This window comes from Alternaria novae-zelandiae, assembly GCF_023758075.1.
Source record: "Alternaria novae-zelandiae strain BMP 2774 chromosome Unknown scaffold_21, whole genome shotgun sequence".
NCBI classification, from domain to species: Eukaryota; Fungi; Ascomycota; class Dothideomycetes; order Pleosporales; family Pleosporaceae; genus Alternaria; species Alternaria novae-zelandiae.
This window is the reverse complement of record NW_026056981.1, coordinates 232,925-251,484: the sequence shown is the minus strand read 5'-3', so window position 1 is coordinate 251,484 and position 18,560 is coordinate 232,925. Positions and strand designations below refer to the sequence as shown.

General features: G+C 51.8%; 7 protein-coding genes across 7 annotated transcripts; 3 read left to right on the top strand and 4 right to left on the bottom strand.

The window, feature by feature from the left end:
* Positions 1–53: 53 nt before the first annotated feature.
* J4E88_008850 (uncharacterized protein) lies at positions 54–973 on the bottom strand (the record flags this gene model as incomplete). Its single annotated transcript, XM_049402458.1, has 2 exons — positions 54–801; positions 852–973. The coding sequence occupies 2 exons, from the start codon at positions 971–973 to the stop codon at positions 54–56; spliced, it is 870 nt and encodes a 289-aa protein (XP_049251695.1).
* Positions 974–2,526: 1,553 nt separating this feature from the next.
* Positions 2,527–2,892, top strand: J4E88_008849 (uncharacterized protein; the record flags this gene model as incomplete). Its single annotated transcript, XM_049402457.1, has 3 exons — positions 2,527–2,631; positions 2,684–2,785; positions 2,836–2,892. 3 exons carry the CDS (start codon positions 2,527–2,529, stop codon positions 2,890–2,892), a joined length of 264 nt encoding a protein of 87 aa, XP_049251694.1.
* A 929-nt stretch (positions 2,893–3,821) lies between these two features.
* J4E88_008848 (uncharacterized protein) lies at positions 3,822–4,955 on the bottom strand (the record flags this gene model as incomplete). The annotated part of the gene is made up of 6 exons (XM_049402456.1): positions 3,822–4,119; positions 4,176–4,244; positions 4,310–4,427; positions 4,485–4,625; positions 4,681–4,867; positions 4,947–4,955. 6 exons carry the CDS (start codon positions 4,953–4,955, stop codon positions 3,822–3,824), a joined length of 822 nt encoding a protein of 273 aa, XP_049251693.1.
* A 1,797-nt stretch (positions 4,956–6,752) lies between these two features.
* J4E88_008847 (uncharacterized protein) lies at positions 6,753–8,095 on the top strand (the record flags this gene model as incomplete). The annotated part of the gene is made up of 4 exons (XM_049402455.1): positions 6,753–6,988; positions 7,035–7,284; positions 7,333–7,514; positions 7,564–8,095. 4 exons carry the CDS (start codon positions 6,753–6,755, stop codon positions 8,093–8,095), a joined length of 1,200 nt encoding a protein of 399 aa, XP_049251692.1.
* A 3,100-nt stretch (positions 8,096–11,195) lies between these two features.
* J4E88_008846 (uncharacterized protein) lies at positions 11,196–13,168 on the bottom strand (the record flags this gene model as incomplete). The annotated part of the gene is made up of 3 exons (XM_049402454.1): positions 11,196–11,304; positions 11,364–12,991; positions 13,058–13,168. The coding sequence occupies 3 exons, from the start codon at positions 13,166–13,168 to the stop codon at positions 11,196–11,198; spliced, it is 1,848 nt and encodes a 615-aa protein (XP_049251691.1).
* A 592-nt stretch (positions 13,169–13,760) lies between these two features.
* J4E88_008845 (uncharacterized protein) lies at positions 13,761–14,356 on the top strand (the record flags this gene model as incomplete). Its single annotated transcript, XM_049402453.1, has 2 exons — positions 13,761–14,025; positions 14,172–14,356. The coding sequence occupies 2 exons, from the start codon at positions 13,761–13,763 to the stop codon at positions 14,354–14,356; spliced, it is 450 nt and encodes a 149-aa protein (XP_049251690.1).
* A 58-nt stretch (positions 14,357–14,414) lies between these two features.
* On the bottom strand, positions 14,415–18,386 carry J4E88_008844 (uncharacterized protein; the record flags this gene model as incomplete). The annotated part of the gene is made up of 1 exon (XM_049402452.1): positions 14,415–18,386. The coding sequence occupies one exon, from the start codon at positions 18,384–18,386 to the stop codon at positions 14,415–14,417; it is 3,972 nt and encodes a 1,323-aa protein (XP_049251689.1).
* Between the last annotated feature and the right edge of the window lie 174 nt (positions 18,387–18,560).

Genomic DNA, 18,560 nt, shown 5'->3' with positions numbered 1-18,560 from the left:
GGGCACTCAATTATCTACAAGGTTGGCACTACAAAGTCGAGAGTCCCCAGAATCTATATACCCTCCTCAAACCAGACGTTCATCGCCTCCACCACCGCATCTTCACTCCCATACTGCTTGAGGAGCTTCTTGACAAACGTACGCTCCTCGCCGTTGTTCATGTTGCGGCGGAACGTGTCTTCGCCAAAGAACACCATGCTGGGGAAGAACCTCAGATTTGACAGATCGAGGTCTTCTTTTGCCTTTCCATCCTCCCAGCTTGCAAAGGCCTTTTTGCAGCCGGTAAACTTCCTTATTTTGCCCCGTAGGGTCTTTTCCATGGCCCATCCCAGGCAGACAAAGTACTGGAGTGGTATCATTGCCGAAGCAACTTTCCAATTGGTGATGCGCACCACGATCTTGATGTCGGGGTTTGCTTTGGCGTATTCGAAGATGGCTTGACGCCGGCGATTCTCTATCATGAATTCACCTTGGTGAATGATCGCTATCTCGATGCCGCATTTGATTTGCCTCAATCGGAGGTCTTTGTTGGTGTGCATTCGCAGAAAGATTTCGCTTTCCACCTTGATCTTGTGCATCTTGATCTCCAGCCACTTTGTCTCCGCGCGCAGGATCTTGCAAACCGCGTTCAAAGGGTTTGCGGAAACCGCTCCACGGAGCTTTGGAGAGGTCACAATATGGTCATTGTGATCGAGAAACCATACGAAACCAGTTTCTGTCTCGCAAGCGAGACTTGCGATGCGGTTGCGGATCTCTGCTGGGAGCTTCAGCAGCGGGGACTGCGCGTCATTTCGTTCAATGCTATATCAATGTTAGTATTGTAGTTAAATTGATTGTAGGCATGTACTTACATCTTCTTGGTCTCGCCGGGCGTATCCTCCAGGCTCAGGACCCCGTTCTCCTGCAGCTTTGGTGCCGCCATCGTAGTCGGCAAGCTCACGATTCCGTTGTCTTGGAGCGCCGGCGGTGCCATTGTAGTCGGCAGATGGTGGTATGGTATCGACAAGAAGTGAGTATAGGGTACGTTGTCGGTGCCTGGGTGCGACAGAAAAGTACGAAGCTGCGACAGACGAGACAGAATATCTTCCTGGGTGCGACAAGATACTACGTGGCTGAGGAAATAACATGATGTCACCGCAAACGGGCGAGATGAGATTTCAAAGTGAAGGTGAAAGTGAGACGCGAGCGTCAACTCACCGCTACTGGAACTTTCCTCAATCATTGGGAGAGCTCCTCCCTCTCGCATCTTCACTCTCACGCCATCTTCTCAACCATGCCGGCACTCCCAGCATCCACTCACGTATCACTGGCGCCCCTCAATCTTCCTGACTGGCCGCTCTTCCTGATCATCATCGGTGTCCTCATCATCCTTCTCTTCCAGATCATTCTCGTCATCGCCTTTCTCCGTTGGTCCAACGTATACAGCAAAGCGCGGTGGAGGCGCCTTCGACAACGCGGCGTTGTCATTATCGACGGACCGGCGCTCATCTGGACGAATCCAATACCACCTGGGCCAACAGTCTCGACCTTCAACTTACGGCAGACGCTTCGGACGTCAGAAGAGCGGGTGACTCAGGAAGGCACTGTTGCTACGACAAGGTCCAGTTAGGACATCGTCTGAACCGGCGCGGCGCCATCCTCTACGCAACTACCACAAGTCAGCATCCAGAGCAAACGACAGCAAAACGCCATGAGTCTCTTCGAACCCAAATCGTCGCCTGTCACAGAAGTCGCGAAACAGCAGGCAACTACCTCCGCCACCATCATCATCTTCATCGTCATCTCCGCAATCGGTTCGTCGGCCGTCGTAGGGTTCGTCCTGTTCGTGGCATGGTACAGAGTAAAGAAGAGAAGGGAACAACACCAGGCGGCTGCCGAGCTGGTGGAGCTTTCTGTCATTGAAGCCGTTCTACAGGCATCTCCGGCGCGACAACATTAAGAGGTTGGGGCGGCGCACTGAGATACGTTGTCATATGCAGATGACATGAATCCGGCGTTGGGGCTGATGAAGATACAAAGGAAGTGATAGACGAAAAGGGAAGAGAGGAAGCTGGATGGTCGGACTGTACCTGCTTTCCTTGTGACATGATCTTCCAAGATCGAGTGTAGCAACCTAAGAAATGATACTGTAACTTGAACGGTCTACTTCCCTTCTAACGCCAGTGAGATCTTGAGCCCAAGTTAATCGAACGCGTCCCGTCGCATGAGTCGCGTAGTCTGAAAGCCGTGTCACTATACCAAGATTGTAGTAGCGGCCCCTCCTTCCTGGTAAGCTCGTGACAGCGCGATAGCGGTCAAACGTTGATACAAGCAGTAGCGCGTTCCGCGTGGCGAAGCTCATGGGATCAGAATGAGGAAAGCGTAAGCCGGAGCGGGAATTCAGTGCGGGGTTTCTCCTCAGGGCGCTGCCTTTCTCGTACATTTAATACTCCTTCCTCTTCTCCTCTTCTCGTCTACAACCTGATCCCATTCAGTTTCCACTCGATCCACCGATTACTCGAATACCCACATCGGTCAGCCACTACCATGTCGTCCCAGAACACATCCAACTCTTCCGGCTCCGGCTCGGCTTCCTCTGGCAATACCGGCAGCGGAGGCTACACCACAACCAGCTCCGGTACCAACAGCCAGGTATGATCTTACTTCTTCGTTTTTTATACGCCTGACTGAGACTCTTTCGTAGGGAAACCACTACTGCTCCCGCGACTATGGCTCCAGCGCCTCGAACCCCAACTCTTACCACTACTCCAACACCGATGGCTCGTACTACTACAGCAACCCCAACGTACGTCAGAATTGTCCAACATAGATGGACTCTCGCTAATTCACTTCCAGGGCTCGACCTACTACAACGATGGCCAGGGCGGCGTAAGGTACAATTCTGGCAAATAGACTGCGCGTAGCTTGTCTGTTGTTACTCCAATCTTGGCCGAGGTCCAATCGTGAGGGGTTCGTGCTGTTCCCTGAAGTTGCGAAGGGAATATGACTGGCGTATCGTTATACCGGAGACGAGATGAAATGAACGGGTGTGCCTCGCCATACCCGTTGTATGCTTTCCCTTGTGATACCTTCTCATACCCGGGCATGTAAGCAGCTTTCATTCTTGACCTACACTGCCGTAGAGACTCATCCCGCTATACAAATGACATTGCCTAGCATCCTTTAACACACTTCCACCTTCTAATATTGCTTAACATTAAACCCTTTGCGGTCTAGATACGTTTCAGACTATACCTAGGTATTATCTACTCTTTGTATCCTTAGCAAATACCTCTTAGGTTAACTTAACACTTTACTACGCAGTTGGTAGCACGATTGTAGTCCTATCGATCTGTGATCGTTATGCGGCGATGTGGTGGTCTCCTTCATAAATGTACGTGATGCTGTGAGTCAGCAGAGTTCAGTTGTGTAGACACATTTATAGGTAGCATGAGTGCGGAGTGAGGGGTCCCGTTAGTACCTGCGTCATCCCGAGGTCGCCCGCTGCTGGCATGAACCACGCGCACGACACCCATCACACTTCTGACATCCACAGGCAGCGCATCGCATACTTTGGGATAGGTTCCTTGCCTTCTTAAATGCGCGACCACTGGAAAAGCTGCTTACTTGCACAGTCGTATCGTGCTGTGTGATTGCTATCTGCTTCGACACAGGCATCTTCACAACCTTCAATTCCGCAAATGAATGTGAGGAACGAAGACACTGGTCTTTTTCCAAGGTCGCGAAGAGGAGAATTAGCCCTAAGGCAGTCGTATTATTCAAATGCAAATATGAATATCGGCTAGAAAACGGACTCATCATTATCGAGCAACACGCTCGTCCTAATTGCTCGTTATTTGCGCCTGGCTGCCAAAGGACTCCCGTTCATCCAGCTCGATATCGCTGTCTGTCCTTATCCACCCTTTGCTCTCAATCCGAGTGCTAACGCGTATCCTGCTTTGCATTCTACTTTTGTTGGACTGACCGTTCGATCCCGAGGCGAAGTTACTTCGGCTGTTGGAATACTGCGTCGAGGGGAGGCGAAGAATGCCACCGACGAGGGGCTTGAGCGATGGCGCACATGCGGCTATGATTCCGACGTTCACTTGGAGGAAGCCCCAGAATTGGATGTCGTTTGTGCTGGCATACTGTTAGCAAACATCCATACTGGTTCAAGTATAGACATAGAGACATACAATGACTGGTCGGGGTCGCCTCTCTTTGTGTTCTGGACAACGGCCTTGACGATGCCCATGGCCACCGCTCTTGACTTGGGTTAGCTTTTGTGCCTCAACTCAAGTCTCTCTCTTCTCAATGCCGGGAAACTTACGTGTAGCCCAAGCTCAGAACAAAGATGAGGTACATGCGAGTTTTCTGCTTCATCTGCAACCCCATAATGATGGGGATAGGGATGGTTGCAAAGCAGATATCCGTAAACATGTTGCAGCCTGCGTACGATCTGGTCAGCCACCGAGTATAGTAAGTGTGGTGAAGGACTGATTTACTCGTGTTCATCAGCGCGAAGCCCTTGTGAATTTTCACAGGCACGCAAGTTGGCTTGAGGTCCTTATTCCAGAAGCCGGCGATAGGTTTGCACACGGCAGCCCATTCACTCCAAGATACGAGTGTGTAGAGACAGACGAATGCTGACAATGCTTAGTAGACGTAACTAATTCGCTTTTCAAAGCACCATGGGCTTACCGATAAGCGACCAGAGTATCCTGTTGTATAACGTTGGAACACCCAAGCGAAGGAGTGAGAACCCGACGGACAGCTTGAGGAAGGCCATACCACCAATACTGGAGACAAGAGCTTGTATGAAGGTCAACTTCAGGTACTCTTGGTGATCTGACTTCTCGAGAGTGTCGGTGTGACGACCTAAGCCATGCTGGCCAGCTAGTATGTAGGTCACCATTCCACCAAGAAATACACAAGTCTAATCCACGCAGTTAGGGAAGCGTTCAGACTTTATTCATGATAGTTTCTCACCGCTGCCGCTAGTATGAGGGCATCGTCTTTGCCAAACGCCTTCACGACGATGAAGCGGGCATACATGCGCATCCCAACAAAGGTCAGTGCGATGACATGGAAAGTCGCGGTAACGCCGAGGAGGTATCCTAGATTACTCTCTGCTGCACGCACCAGGTCGGTATTCTTTGGTGCCATAGTAACGGCAAAGATGAGGGTCTAGCAAAATGGAGTCGTAGGGAGGAGACATAAGTGTCATGCATCCTGTCGAAACCAAGGATATGTTGTGTTACACGCCCCCTTCCTACATTTCATGCCCAGCAGAATACGGAGCTCTCTGCAACGACCTGAAAGCACGGTAGCAGTGTTCTAGAAGGTGACATGGCCTCGTTTGTTGGTTCGTCAGCCTGCTTACCATGAGATGTGGCATCCTTGTGTGCCAATTTCTTGGAGAATCCTTCCTGCGCTTTGCTTTTTCTTGAAACGACTGTATATTGCCCATATTGCATGGCAAAGAGACGGCATCGCCTGCATGCAGCCCGCACCTGCATCTACTTTCAGCATGCACCGGTCCCAGATGCGTTCGCGCACTAAGTAATCGGGCCGAAGGGTAGGATTCCATCGCAGAAGAGCCAGCCCAGCGCAACGGTTCGACGGGTCGACGGGTGGCTAATGGTCCGCTGCGCGCATGAATGGTCTCAACTTGCAGCGGAAACCGAGCTCGCTTCAGTGGTAAACAAGCCGACATGTTGGTTCTCGGGGGTGGCAATACGAGAAGGATCAGTTTAGGCTGAATAGGCAAAGGCAGAGCTGGAAGCCTTTGCGATTTGTTACTTGATCGCCAATGGGCTTGTTTGGTGACATTGCGTGGGATATGAAAATGTCTCTGGGTCTAAAGGCTTCTGGTATAAAGCGGCGCAGTCATGGGAGTGAGCCGGTTGTTCGTGGGGCGGCAGGTACTGGGGATCGTTTACCACTGTGAAGGGCTCTTTCCCGTCTCCGTCCCGTCTCGCATTCACCGCAGGAAGGCGCCACTCCTACGCAACCCTTTGACGATCTCATGCCGCAGTCAGATATAGTCACATGGTGTGGGACGGCGTTCCATTGGTCGATAGCCAACCTTTCGCCTTTGTATGCATATGTCATTTCGATCCAACACAATCCCACAGATCCCAGATCTTAGCAGTGCCAAGTTTGCTTCAGGAGCCCTTAGATCACCCAGCTAAACGGTCGACAGATGATCCTTCTGCATCGCATCGCGCGAAGTTATCACGACCAAAAACAGTCCCCGTCGTGACAGCCGTTTACTCGCCACTCTAAGCGAATAATGGGCGACCACACACAGTGCCGTGCTCTGGAAGCATGCACTCCCATCGCCCTGACATGGTATAATCTTGGCAGCATAAAATTCCGCATGGTAATATCCCACGACGAGCGCTACCAGCCGTTCAGTCGCTACTCCGAGATCAAAGACGTACCTAGGGAGGCCGTGGGCTAGCCTGCACCGCGTTTCCAGTACAAGCTATGGCCCCATAGCAGGACACTCTTGGGCTAAAGTACGAGGAGAATGCAGGCTTTCATTAGGCGCGCCTATACTCTAAGCCGCGTTGATCGATTTATTCATCTGGACTCGCTGCAGAGCCGCTTCTTCTAATATAGGTCCTTGGAAATCGGAAGTACGCTTGCGGCGAAGGCCTTGCATGAACAAGGGTTGCCTTCGCATTGTATATAACCGTCGATTTGGATTCAGATCTTACTTCCTTAAATCGCCAGACCTTGCACATAGCGATCTCATCACCATCACCATGCGTCTGTTACAAGCTGTAACCGCCGTGCAGCTGTTGGCTGTAAGCCTTGTGGCTGCGGTCCCCTTTGACTCGCCCTCAACTCCAGTTATCGATATAGACCCTGCAGTAGACCCTCTCGAGGCTCTCGCCCAACTGCAGCAGAGCGCATACGAAACGCTTGAACAAAATGAGAGTGTTTCAAAAAGGGCCCCCAAGGGTTGTTCTTTGGCGAAGACAACCATCCGGAGGGACTGGTAAGCTTACCACGCGCATGAATTGGTGCTGGCTAACCTCGACAAGGGATCACCTGAGCAAATCAGATCGGAAAGCGTACATCAAAGCTGTCCAATGTCTGCGAACTTTGCCAGCCAAGTCCGACAAATCGTGGGCTTCAGCAGCGAAGACGCGCTTTGACGACTATGTCGCCATCCACGTGAACCAGACCCTTGGTATTCATGGCAATGGTCTCTTCCTCACTTGGCACCGCTACTTTGTTTGGTCCTACGAGCAAGCCCTCCGAAACGAATGTGGCTACAAGGGCTATCAACCGGTCAGTACCAGACACTTCGAGTGACTCTTACATGTCTAACTTCTCTAGTACTGGAACTGGTTCGCACATACCGACAATATATACAAGTCCCCTGTCTTCGACGGAAGTGACACCAGTTTGGGTGGCGATGGCGAGTTCTTCGCGCACAACGGCAGTCTTGCCGGTGCCCGAACAATCTCCATCCCCTCTGGAAAAGGAGGCGGATGTGTCAAGAGCGGCCCTTTCAAGAAGTGAGACCGTCGCATAACCCAATCCTTACGGAAAGCTAACAAAGCACAGCACGGTGGCGAACATTGGTCCGATTTCTCCTGGTATGCAAGGCTTCCCCGATTTGGGCATCGACCCCAACGACTACAATCCTCATTGCCTGCGCCGAGACATCAGTCCTTACATTCCCAAGAAGTGGTTCACTACGGCGAACTTACTGAATGTAACCATTGGAAGAGCTTCTCAGACGCATCGCGACTTCTGGGTCGAAATCCAAGGTCGCTACCCAGACGGCTTCCTCGGTCTACACACATCAGGCCACTACACCATGGGCGGCGACGGAACTGATCTCTACTCCTCTGTGAACGACCCCGTCTTTTGGCTCCACCACGCTATGCTTGACCGCATCTACTGGATTTGGCAGACGCTTCACCCACGTGAGGCGAACGAGGTGACCGGTACTTTGACTTTGTCGAACAAGCCTCCAACCCGCAACGCCACCATCGACGAGCCCTTGGTCTTGGGAGTCAACGGAAAGACTGTGAAGATTCGCGATGTGCTCAACACCCTTGGTGGTAGCCCTCTGTGCTATATTTACTTGTAAATAAGATCTGCTGTAATCTTAGGCTGTGGTTATCTGGCATTCGTAGTTGTTAATACTTGAGCTCGGCTGTATATACCCGCTGAATGTCCACCCGGTCGGTGGATCAAAACTAGGCGGGTATACCCACCAATCCTCAAAAGCAACCACGCAACCTTTCTCGTATACTACCTCTCGTCCCTGCATCTAACCATCTTGACCTACCGCATAGAGTAGGCATCGAAAGCAGGCGTCAAACGGTTATATTAAAACCTTCTCACGCCTCACCCACCATCTTCGGCAATACGTCGGAAATAACACTTCCCATCAACGTCCACTAAACTCGCGCATTGATCGCAGCACTCGATACGGCAATAACGGTGAAACAGCTTCATCCTCGCCGATATTCCTCTAAACAGTAACCATCGATTGCAGGCTCCAAAGCTTGGCCTCTTCAAAGTTACCCATTAAAGAAAACCGTAGATTGTAGATGCGGAGGCTTGGTAATGCCAACGGAGAAAAATTGGTTTGCTTGTTCTGCTTGCCCGTGGCTCACCGACTCGCACCCGCGGAAGGGAAGGTTACGCGGGAATAAGCAAACTTTTTTCCCTCTCTCGATGACGCGCCAACGACACGTCGATGTCGTCTTTTTTGCCAACGACGAGAAATTACTGGAACAGGTAGGCGTGGAAAGTAGGCGTTTGGCTTGTCAGACTTGGTGTAGCTTGGTCGTTCCTTAGGAAGTGGATGCGTTTACGGTGTTAGGTAGGTGTTGAAAGCAGGCGTACGAGAGCCTCATATTTTTCCGTTGGTGAGGCTGTAAAATGAGAAGTCACGTGTAATCGCTCATGCTCTGTTGATCGCCGTATGTGTCTTTTCGTGCGTATACACTTGTCAGGTTGTTGGCATTCTGAGTAGTCGCATCCAGGCACGATGGTAAAACGCGCAGCGTTGAGGGACACACAACTTCTACTTCTATACCAATCCATCCCCGTCTCTTCCGTCTCGCAACGAGCGTCAGCCTCACAAACCTCGCAGCGCGTCTCTGTGCTACCAATGTATCGCCATCGGCACCCTGCTTCAAATCCATCCAAACTAAACACGCCTCCGCAAGCGTACCAACGTCTCAAACACTAAAAAGCAACACCAAACATCGGTGTGTCACTTGGCCTACCCAGACAGGCAATCATGGAAAGTAGGCGTATTCCTTCGCTTCATCTTGCATGTGTTCAGATCTCGGTACAAATCTCCTAGGCGTGCAGAAAAGCAACCATCACTTGACAAGCGTATTCCTTCATACCCAAACATCTGGTGTTTTGTCCCAGTCAGGTAACTGTCGAAAACAGGCGCATTCCTTCGCTTTATCTTGCAGATTTCTGAAGACCTAATGCATACTAACATATCTTGAAAAGAAGTGCCAGTCGGGTCAGGTTAGGGCGAGTTCTGGAAGGAGCGGTGGGTTGATGGTTTGGGTAGTACATGTTACGTTTTGCGTGAACGTAGAAATTACCACATGTATTGCAAGCTTGCAGTCATTTGATGAATGGATTTCGAATCGAGATATCGTGCGAACGTGGCACTATGAACCAGAGGCAATGTTCTCTATAATCATACTCATCATATCCAAACGCCTACAAGGTTTCGACACGATTTCTTACATCGCGTCTCTCGGCTCACGACCTGCGTATCCCGTGAAGTAACTCCTGCGTATCCCGTGAAGTAACTCAAAACGTATTATTTGAATTTGAACTCATCGGTTCGTCTTTCAGTTTGGTACAGCATCCACCACATCATGTTGTTCAGTTGATGGATGTTGTACCAAACTGAAAGAAAACTGATCAGGTCCAAGCTACTCAGTGAAAGCTCGGTGATGAACAGCAGTGCACGTTCTCCTTACTCTACCAGCATAATCTCCACTCCATCAGATACCCAAACCAGTAACCATCGAAAGCAGCGCTATCGCTCGTCTCGAAACTTCCAAGCGTCCTTCAACGTCCCATCCGCAAGTAGTAAGCCGAAGGCGAAAAGCCCCCCTCAACCATCATCACCAACACGCAACAAACCCCAAAACCCGTAGGTATGACGAGCAGCACAACTCCGGGAGCCGCACTCCCATGACATACGCAAACACCGCTTTCGCATCCTTCCTTACCCCGTTGAGTAACTCGAGCATCACCTGTAGAAAATAGGCGTATGCCTTCTCCTCACCTTGGCACAAACATCCATCGGGTACCTTTCCCAAAACCACAAAATTATTTCAGAGTACCACAGAAAAACAGAGTACCCAAGAGTCAAGACGACGTAAACCCCTCACAGAACCCCGCTGTGGGACAGCTCGAACCCCTCTCGCGCCCCCTCTCTTTCTGTTAGATTACCAATTACCGCTCTGGGTAATCGTGGATGATAGGCGTGTAGCTTAACTAAAAGCTTAGTAGTCTGAACGCGGCACGGTCTGCAGCAAACGACACGTAAACAACGATTAGTAGACATGATGACGAGGGCAATAACGGTAACGCGAACACTGACCGGCGATCCCTTGCGCAACGCGCCCAGAGAAGTCACGATTGAAAACAGACGCATACCTTTGGTATACTTTACTCATCATCGTTCCCCTCTCTACTTCATCTTCCGCACCTCTCCGCTTTCCCAACTGGGTAACATGTGGAAAACAGGCGTGTAGCTTCTCCTCAATGCTTAGCAGAGCTTAATTCACGCGATACGACCGGATGGTCGCGGATGGAAGGTTTGGAGACGGTGGATTGGAAATGAGGAGGCGAGGCGAGGGCGAAGGTCGGCCGAGATGACGTAGTGGGGGTGCTGAGACCGCGGCGTTGGGGATATGTCATTGCGCGTGGAACGACGCGATGGATGCCGCGGAGGATAGCTGTTGGGGAACGTCGCGTCAGCGCATAATGCATGAGGAGAACCGTGGGTGTGTTGCGATAAGATGTATTCAAACGTGCCCGGTGTATAGTATTGCGCGTGTTCGAGATGAAGAAAACGCCATCTAATGCCTTCGATATATGCCAACCCAATCATACCCAAATACGCCTAAGCTATGCATCAAAACACATGTACGATCTAAAACCAGCATGCAACCACGCGTCTCGATTCGAGAACAAGCTCACAACTCGTCTCGTCTCGGGATGCGAATCTCCCAACTCCTCGGACCGGGCACGAAACCCATCCACCAATTGTAGGCTCTCCTCATTTCGAGAATGAAGATTTTGGTACTATTTGAATATGTTAGTCGAGTTTTTGCAGTAGTTTGTGAGTAGTTTTCATGACTTACAATCGCCCAGGAAGCTGAGTCCACTGCCATAACACGTAGTAGAATGTTCTCTTGACAAGGTTGAATTCGGCCTTGACTTCCTGCCACATGGTCATCTTCCTGGCGTCCCAGTCTCGCTTGAAACTTGGGATCTTTTCTCCGCCAGTCAAGATGTCGATTGGTTTGTCTTCGTCAGAGTCTTCGAGCGCGAGTCTTGTCTTCAACACTCCTTTGTCGGTCGCCGGTAGCGCAGGCGCGACATCGCTAGGCAAGCCATCGCGCTCTTCGATCATGCGACGGAAGTCCTTGATGGCGGACAGTGAATGCGAAAGACGGTTCATCGTGTTGATGAGAGCGACGAGTTCGGTGCGGCGAAGCGGCGGGTCCTTTGAGGAATCGTTCTCGTCGAATTCGAAGAGCACCTTGAGAGCTGTGCCGTAGCCGTTCGTTTGTAGTTTACCCCAGAGTCGGCACTTGTCGCATCCGACGCAGTCCATGATGCGACTAACATTCCTGAACCGGTTGCGGAAATCCTCCTTCAATACCATTGTGTCGGGGTCTTGGAACATGACCGTCTCGTCGAAGATCTCAGGACCTGAGGGGAGGGCGGATGCGAGGCGCAGGACCGAGTTCTTGGTACGGAGATCTTGTTCGGGGTCTTCGGAGCAGAAGGAGTAGTCGGAAATGTGCTGCCTGATCTTGCCTACAGCCCGCATGACGAGGGCGTAGTTGAAGTAGACATTGGAGATGCGCTCGGGGTAGTTGTGTAGGCGTTGCTCGTAGCAGGCCAGGTTGGGTCCCCACTCTCCTGTTGTCTGGTTGAGGTAGTCGTAGCAGAGGTGCGTGGAAATGGACGCGTGCATGCCAGAGATGACGCGGTGGAAGACGCGCTTCTCCAGGCAGGTATCGTCGAATTCGACAGGGTCGAGGCTATCTACAGGAGAACCGTGAGCAATCGCAGACTGAACCTTTTGCTTCTTGCCCTGTTCCTGCATGACGTTGCGGAACTGATTTGCGGCGTGCAGTTGTTGTTGGTTTCCAAACCCGCCAAAAGACGATCCTCCAGGTGGTGACGAACTGCCAGTGGAGGGTGCATTCTTGGGAGGCTTACTGAAGCAGTTCTCCCGGTATATAGCCTCCCACACCTGCTGAGCTCCGACGCCCGAGTATCCGGTGAAGCGCTCTGGGTTGTCTACAAGCGACACGTAGTCGCCCTTTGCAGTCGCCGATTCGTCGTCCGGTACGCAGTAGTCGCGCTCGTCGCATTCGTCGTCGTACTCGACCACACAGCTCTCGTCGACGTTTTCACCTAGGCTGCCGTGTAGCGGCCGTTTCCTCTCTTCCCGTTGTTGCTTCCTCCCCGGATGTTGTGCTGTAGGCCCCTCCAGCTTGCCGAGTTCTTTTGCGCGCCAGACGAGCGGTATGTCTTCCTCGTTGTCCAGTGTATTAACCGCGCATGCGATGTTCCCGCACATGCCATTCTCGTCGTCCCAGAACGGACATTTCTTGCTGTACAGGTTCAATCGGTAATGCGAAAAGAAGTCGGTGTTTTGCGTGATGGACTGGAGGTATGGATGTATGGCTTCGTTGAGCTGTTCGAGCGTGTTGTAGCTTACGCAAGCGTCGGAAACTATCGCACCAGGCGATATCTGAAAGGCGGTCTTAGTATTTGAGTCTCCAGGTTGGGCTGGTGGAGCTTTCGACTTGTTGCTTACATCGCAGACGTCTGACGGAGGACTACTCGACTTGGTAGCATGGCTCGCAGCGTGTGAGCTACCCAGCAGCGAGAAGACGGCTAGGTAGAACACCTGCGCGGCGGAGCGCATCGTGGTGATGGTATGATGTGGCTACTTGAGTCCTCCAGTCAGTAAACGTCGGCGACAGCGCCTCCCAAGGGGATGGAGGAGTTGGAGACTTACAGCTACTCGTATCCTCGGTATATGAGTCTCTCCGGTAAATTAAATGCCGAGTGTACGTGTGGGGTAGGCAAAGAGGCCAGCGTGTAGATTATTGAAACCGCGTTGGCGCAAGTCGGAAATCAGACCCTGGACGAAGTAGGAAGTTCCGACTCGAGGCAATCTAAGATAAATGAAAGACAAAGCCTAAGCCGAATTCACAAGAGGCCAAAAGAGTGAACCGTGGAAGGGACAGATATGTTGTACTATATTAGAGCCGTGACATTCCAGGGAATTGTAATCAGTCGTCTATCGGGCCACGGTTGTAGCAATGTGGCCAGTACCAAAGGCTGTGGCGGCGGTGACATGCCAATTGGACCCTGACATGACGCGCTAGCGGGAGGCTCAACGGACCACTCTTTCGTGCGGCTCTGCAAATCCACTTGCGTGTGTTAGATATCCAAAACAACTGCAGCGCATATCCTAAGAATAGTTTCCTGATAACGGCCGCTAAATCTTCGACATGGCTGAACCCACCAAAGCGACGGGGAGTTGGACAGATGCCTTTCCTGCCCCACGTTGCACCGCACCGACGCTTTCACGCGAAGAGGCCCTGTCACATCTCTCGTCTCCAGACTTGCTCACTGTCGATGTGCGACGCACCGATTATGAGGGCGGAACTATTAGAGGTAGCCTAAACCTTCCCGCCCACTCTTTCTACATGAACCGCGGGGTATTGTACGACTTATGCAAACGGGCGGGAGTCAAACGCGTTGCGTTCTATTGTGGTCAGTTCTTCACCTCATGAAAATGACGTTCTTGATGCGACATGAAGGAGATGATCGTGTGTTGGTGGCGTGAGATGCGTGCCACATGGTATCGTCATTTGGGAACACGAACAAGAAGATCCTACTAGCACGCTGACACATCATAGGCGCATCGAATGGCAGAGGCCCCAGGTGTTCTGGCTGGTTTGCAGACTATATTGCGGACAAGGGCGATGATCAGATCACATCTTTGACACTTGGTGGTGGCATCAAGGGTTGGGTGAAGGCTGGAGAACCGTACACTCAACAAATGGACGGCTTCGAGCCAGAGTATTGGAAACAGTTTGAATGAACATGCATTGTATTATCTAAATATATACGGTCGTAAGATCGGTTCGATGCCTCATCTATTACTCATCCGAGTCGTCGTCTATAATCCGTCTGCCTCTTTTCCTTTGAACAACAGGCGCGTCTTCCTCCACTTCTGAATCAGAATCAAGAACGACAGCGTCCTTCCTGCTCGCACCCTTCTTGACGAGCGGTGCATCATCGTCACTATCACTGCTGACAACTGCATCGTCGTCCGTGATGTCGCTGGTAAAGAGCTTCTCGCGTCTGGGTGTCCGCTTTGGTTTGGTGGCAGCTTTGACGACTGCTTGCGTCCCCGCCCCGACACCAAAGATATCAATACTGGGCAAGCTGGATGTAGGCACTACCTCTTCCTCCTCCCCTTCAATGATGAAGCTAGCCAGCTCCGAGTCATTCTGCCATGCAAGAGGGTCCTCCGGTTCATCCGCACCCAACGTGTCGTCCGAGCCAATTGTGTCGGCTTGGGATGGTAGGCGGAAACGGGGATCTGTCGGTGGTGGAGACGACTCATTGCCTTCCATAGCGAGGTTGGACACGCGCCAGTTAGGTGTTTTTGTTATCGGTGTTTCATCCAATGCGTCGGTGTCGTAAGTCGGCGTTTCCACAGCTGGTTTGTCTTTCCGCGCTCGACCACGAGGTGCTGGTGTTTTAGGGGTCTTCGGAGGTGCCATCTCTTTGGGTTTCGGCACTGGCTTTCCTTTTGGTTTCGGTGCCGCTTTCTCTTTTGGTGGCGCCTTCTCCTTGGGTTTCGCCGGTGCCTTTGCTTTCGGTTTCGGACCAGGCTTTGCTTTTGCTTTGGTCGTCGGAAGGACCGGTGAAGCGGGTTCATCGTCTTCCCACATGTCTTCTGCGATGACTGGCGCAACCTCCGTATGTGACACAACAAAACCATCGTCTGCATCTGATTCGCAATCAGAATAGTGCAGATCGCGCTGGAACTTTTCCAGGCGGTCAGTGTCCATATCGTGCATGCGTTGCATAGTACCAGCAAAAGCCCGTGTGACACGACCTGGCCCGACTCGACGGGTTTTGTAAGGCAGGGTGCGCTGTCGCTCGGGAAATTTGCTCAGGTCCAATCCCCCAACCATAGGAGCATCATCATCGTCGAAGACTGTCTGGTATCGCCTCTCGAGATCCTGCATCGCTGAGTCGTCCAAAAGAACCGGCTCGAGTGGTGGCATCTCAAAGGCTGTCTCGCTGGGATATACTGGCATAGCAGCTTTCTTCCCTCGACCCTTTGGTACAATCTCCTCGCCCATACGGCCTGCAGTGACGAAGCCAGTGATGACATCGTCTGGCATGTGGAATTTCTTGGGAGGCTTCTTTGTCCGCCTTCCCTTTTTCGGCTCTGGGAGCCAGTCTTTCTGAGAGTTTTCGGCAGGGATTTCTACCGCGCGTCGGTCAACGACTGGCTTGACATCTGGTGGTAGAATCCTGCGAGATACGTCGTCGTGGAAATTGAAGTGCCCTCCATCTGCAATAAGCTCTTGCATCTTGAGGTAGCTGTCGTTTGCCTTGTTCGCGTCATTTTCTTCCTTGCCTTCCATTTGAAGCATCACAATTCGTCCCTGGCGTTTTCGACCTGTACGGCCCATGCGCTGCAACATGCGAATCGGCGATGCTTTCGAATCGTAACAGATGATGAGATCGACCTCGCCAATGTCGAGACCTTCTTCACCAATCGAGGTGGCAATCAACGTGTTGAATTCGCCATTCTTGAATTTTTCGATAGCCTCCAACTGGTCCTTCTGCGACATACCCTCTGAATTCTTCCCGTGCGCTTGTCCGACGAAGATGCGTGGGCGAATCATCGGCTGATGTCTTTTCAGGATGCGCGCGATCTCTTCGGCGCTGTCACGAAAGTGGGCGAATACCATGATTCTCGTCTGCGAAGGAGGCGCGCCATCGACGTTTCGGCCATCACCTGCGTTAACAAAGTGATCCAGAATGACCTGCTGCAGATACTCCAACTTTGGATGCCCGACAAAGTTGTCGTCGTTGATCCACCCATGGAGACGCACCATCAGTTTCTTCCAAGCGTCACTATCGAGGATCTGCTTCTTGTACTTGGACTTTGTTTTGGCAGCTTCATCCTGAAACTCCTTCATTTTGATGTAGAAGGGTCCCATGCCATGGTACTTCAGTAGATCCATTCCGTGGGAGATAGATGCGAGGATAGCAAAGATGGTGTGAACCGTGCTTTGAAGGCCGCGGTTGGCGTTTCGACCGACCTCTTGGAACCACTTCTTCTTGGCTTGTTGGCAGCCAAAAGGTGTCAAGTCGCGGGGTTTCTTGCTCCAATAAGCGTTGAGACCAGCTATCGTGTTCACCAAGGGCTGTAGTGCTTGGCTGTATAGCTCCATACACATCTCCATCTCGTCTGTATTTTGGAAGACTTTCTTGTCGATCTTGCGCTGATGAACATAGCTGCAGATATCCATAGAGTTCTCCGTTCGAATCTCTACTTTGGAAATATCCAGACCGTCGATGACTTTCTGAACCGACTCAACATCAGCACCAGGTGTAGCCGTTAAGGCCAGTACTCGGAAACTCGTATTAAATCGGCGGAGGAAGCTGACGACCTCGACATAAGCATAAGCGCCGGTCGCACGATGAGCTTCATCAACAACCAACAGTACAATCTTCTTGGGATCTGCATATCCAGACTTCAAGTCGTTTAGGAGTGTCTGAGGCGTCATGAAGAAGACTCTTTTCTCTTTCCACTCTTCTGCGCGTAAGCCCGTCGACACGCCTCCGGTAAGCATTGTGGTGTACGAGCGCGGAATACCTGCGATATGGAAGCAGGCTTCTACCTGCTGTGCCACGAGCGGCTTGGTTGGAGCGACAAAAACTATCTGTGCTTCCGTCGTCCATCGAAACCAGTTCAGTATGATCGTAGCTGCGATGAATGTTTTACCAAGACCAGTCGGAAGAGCGACGAGCAGGTTGTGAAAGAGACCTCTTTGGACGATGTTGAATTGGTAGTCTCTTATGGTGCCCAGGTTTGTTGGATACACCCAAGTCTTGATTGCTTCTGGATCCAGCTTGTGGTGAGTGGGTGGCTCTGCCTTCTGGTCGACGACAAAATTGTAACGCTTGTTTACTTGGGATGGGGCGATTGTACTATCAACACCCGCACGACCGAACAAGGTAGTTTGCCGTAGGCCAGTGAGAGGTGCGACCACACGCTTTCTGGCCGACGTAACTTGTACATCGTCCTGCTTCTGTGGCGAGGAACATGAGGAGGCAAAGGCGTCAGATGGGAGATCTGCTAGGTCTTGGGTGAAGTCATAGGCACCTGTTGCCGTTGCCGTCGCAGCCCGAACTGGTAATCTTGGTGACTCGTCAATGTCGATGTCGACATCCCCGAATGAGTCTGAAGGAACTGGAGACGGCGGCGCTAGCGGTGCGGGCCTAGATGATGTTGACTGTCTACCCGGCAAAGACACATTCCTCGTAGCGTCCAACCCATTCTGTTTCGCAGGTGCTGATGGCTTATGAACGCCAATCGTGGTAGCAGGCTTCGTCCATATTGCCCCTCGCGGCTTCCACGGTGGGGAGTCTGTTGGAGGTGGCTGTGTATAGAATGTGTCTGGCATCTCGAGGTTGATGGTGGATACGTGAATGCGTTCTTTCCGTTTGTCCGCAGCAGTCTCTTTGACGGGCGATGCATCTTCATCATAGCTTTGCTTCGACTGCGCTCTCTTCTTGCGACTTGCAGGCACGCTCTTTGCAGGTGAGACACTCTTGCTGCCTTTCTCAGACAATGTCTGATCGGATTCATCAAATGCGTCTTCATCCTCATCAGACGATACGAATGGGCCTCGGCGACGTCCTCGTTGTGCCTTGCGCGGAACAGACTCCGCTTGCTCATTTACGTTGCTGATCTTTCGCCTCTTGGCTGGCCTTGGTGAGGGCGGGAAGGCAGGCGTGTTCTCCTTCTCGGCCTGCGTTGCGGCATCGAGAAACTCCGTGTCGTCGAATTCATCGCCATACTCATCACTGTCGTCCATTGCGCTGGTGTATGAGAGGCGGCGGCACTTTATTAGTGGCGTGGTGAGGTAAATGTCGCGACGCGTCGTTTTCTAGCGCGTTTTGGCGCAGATGGATGGGGCAGGTGTGGTGGACCCCTGCAGCCCTGGAGTCCAGGCTACCACTGGTAAGGTTCCAGCCGACGTGCCTCGATA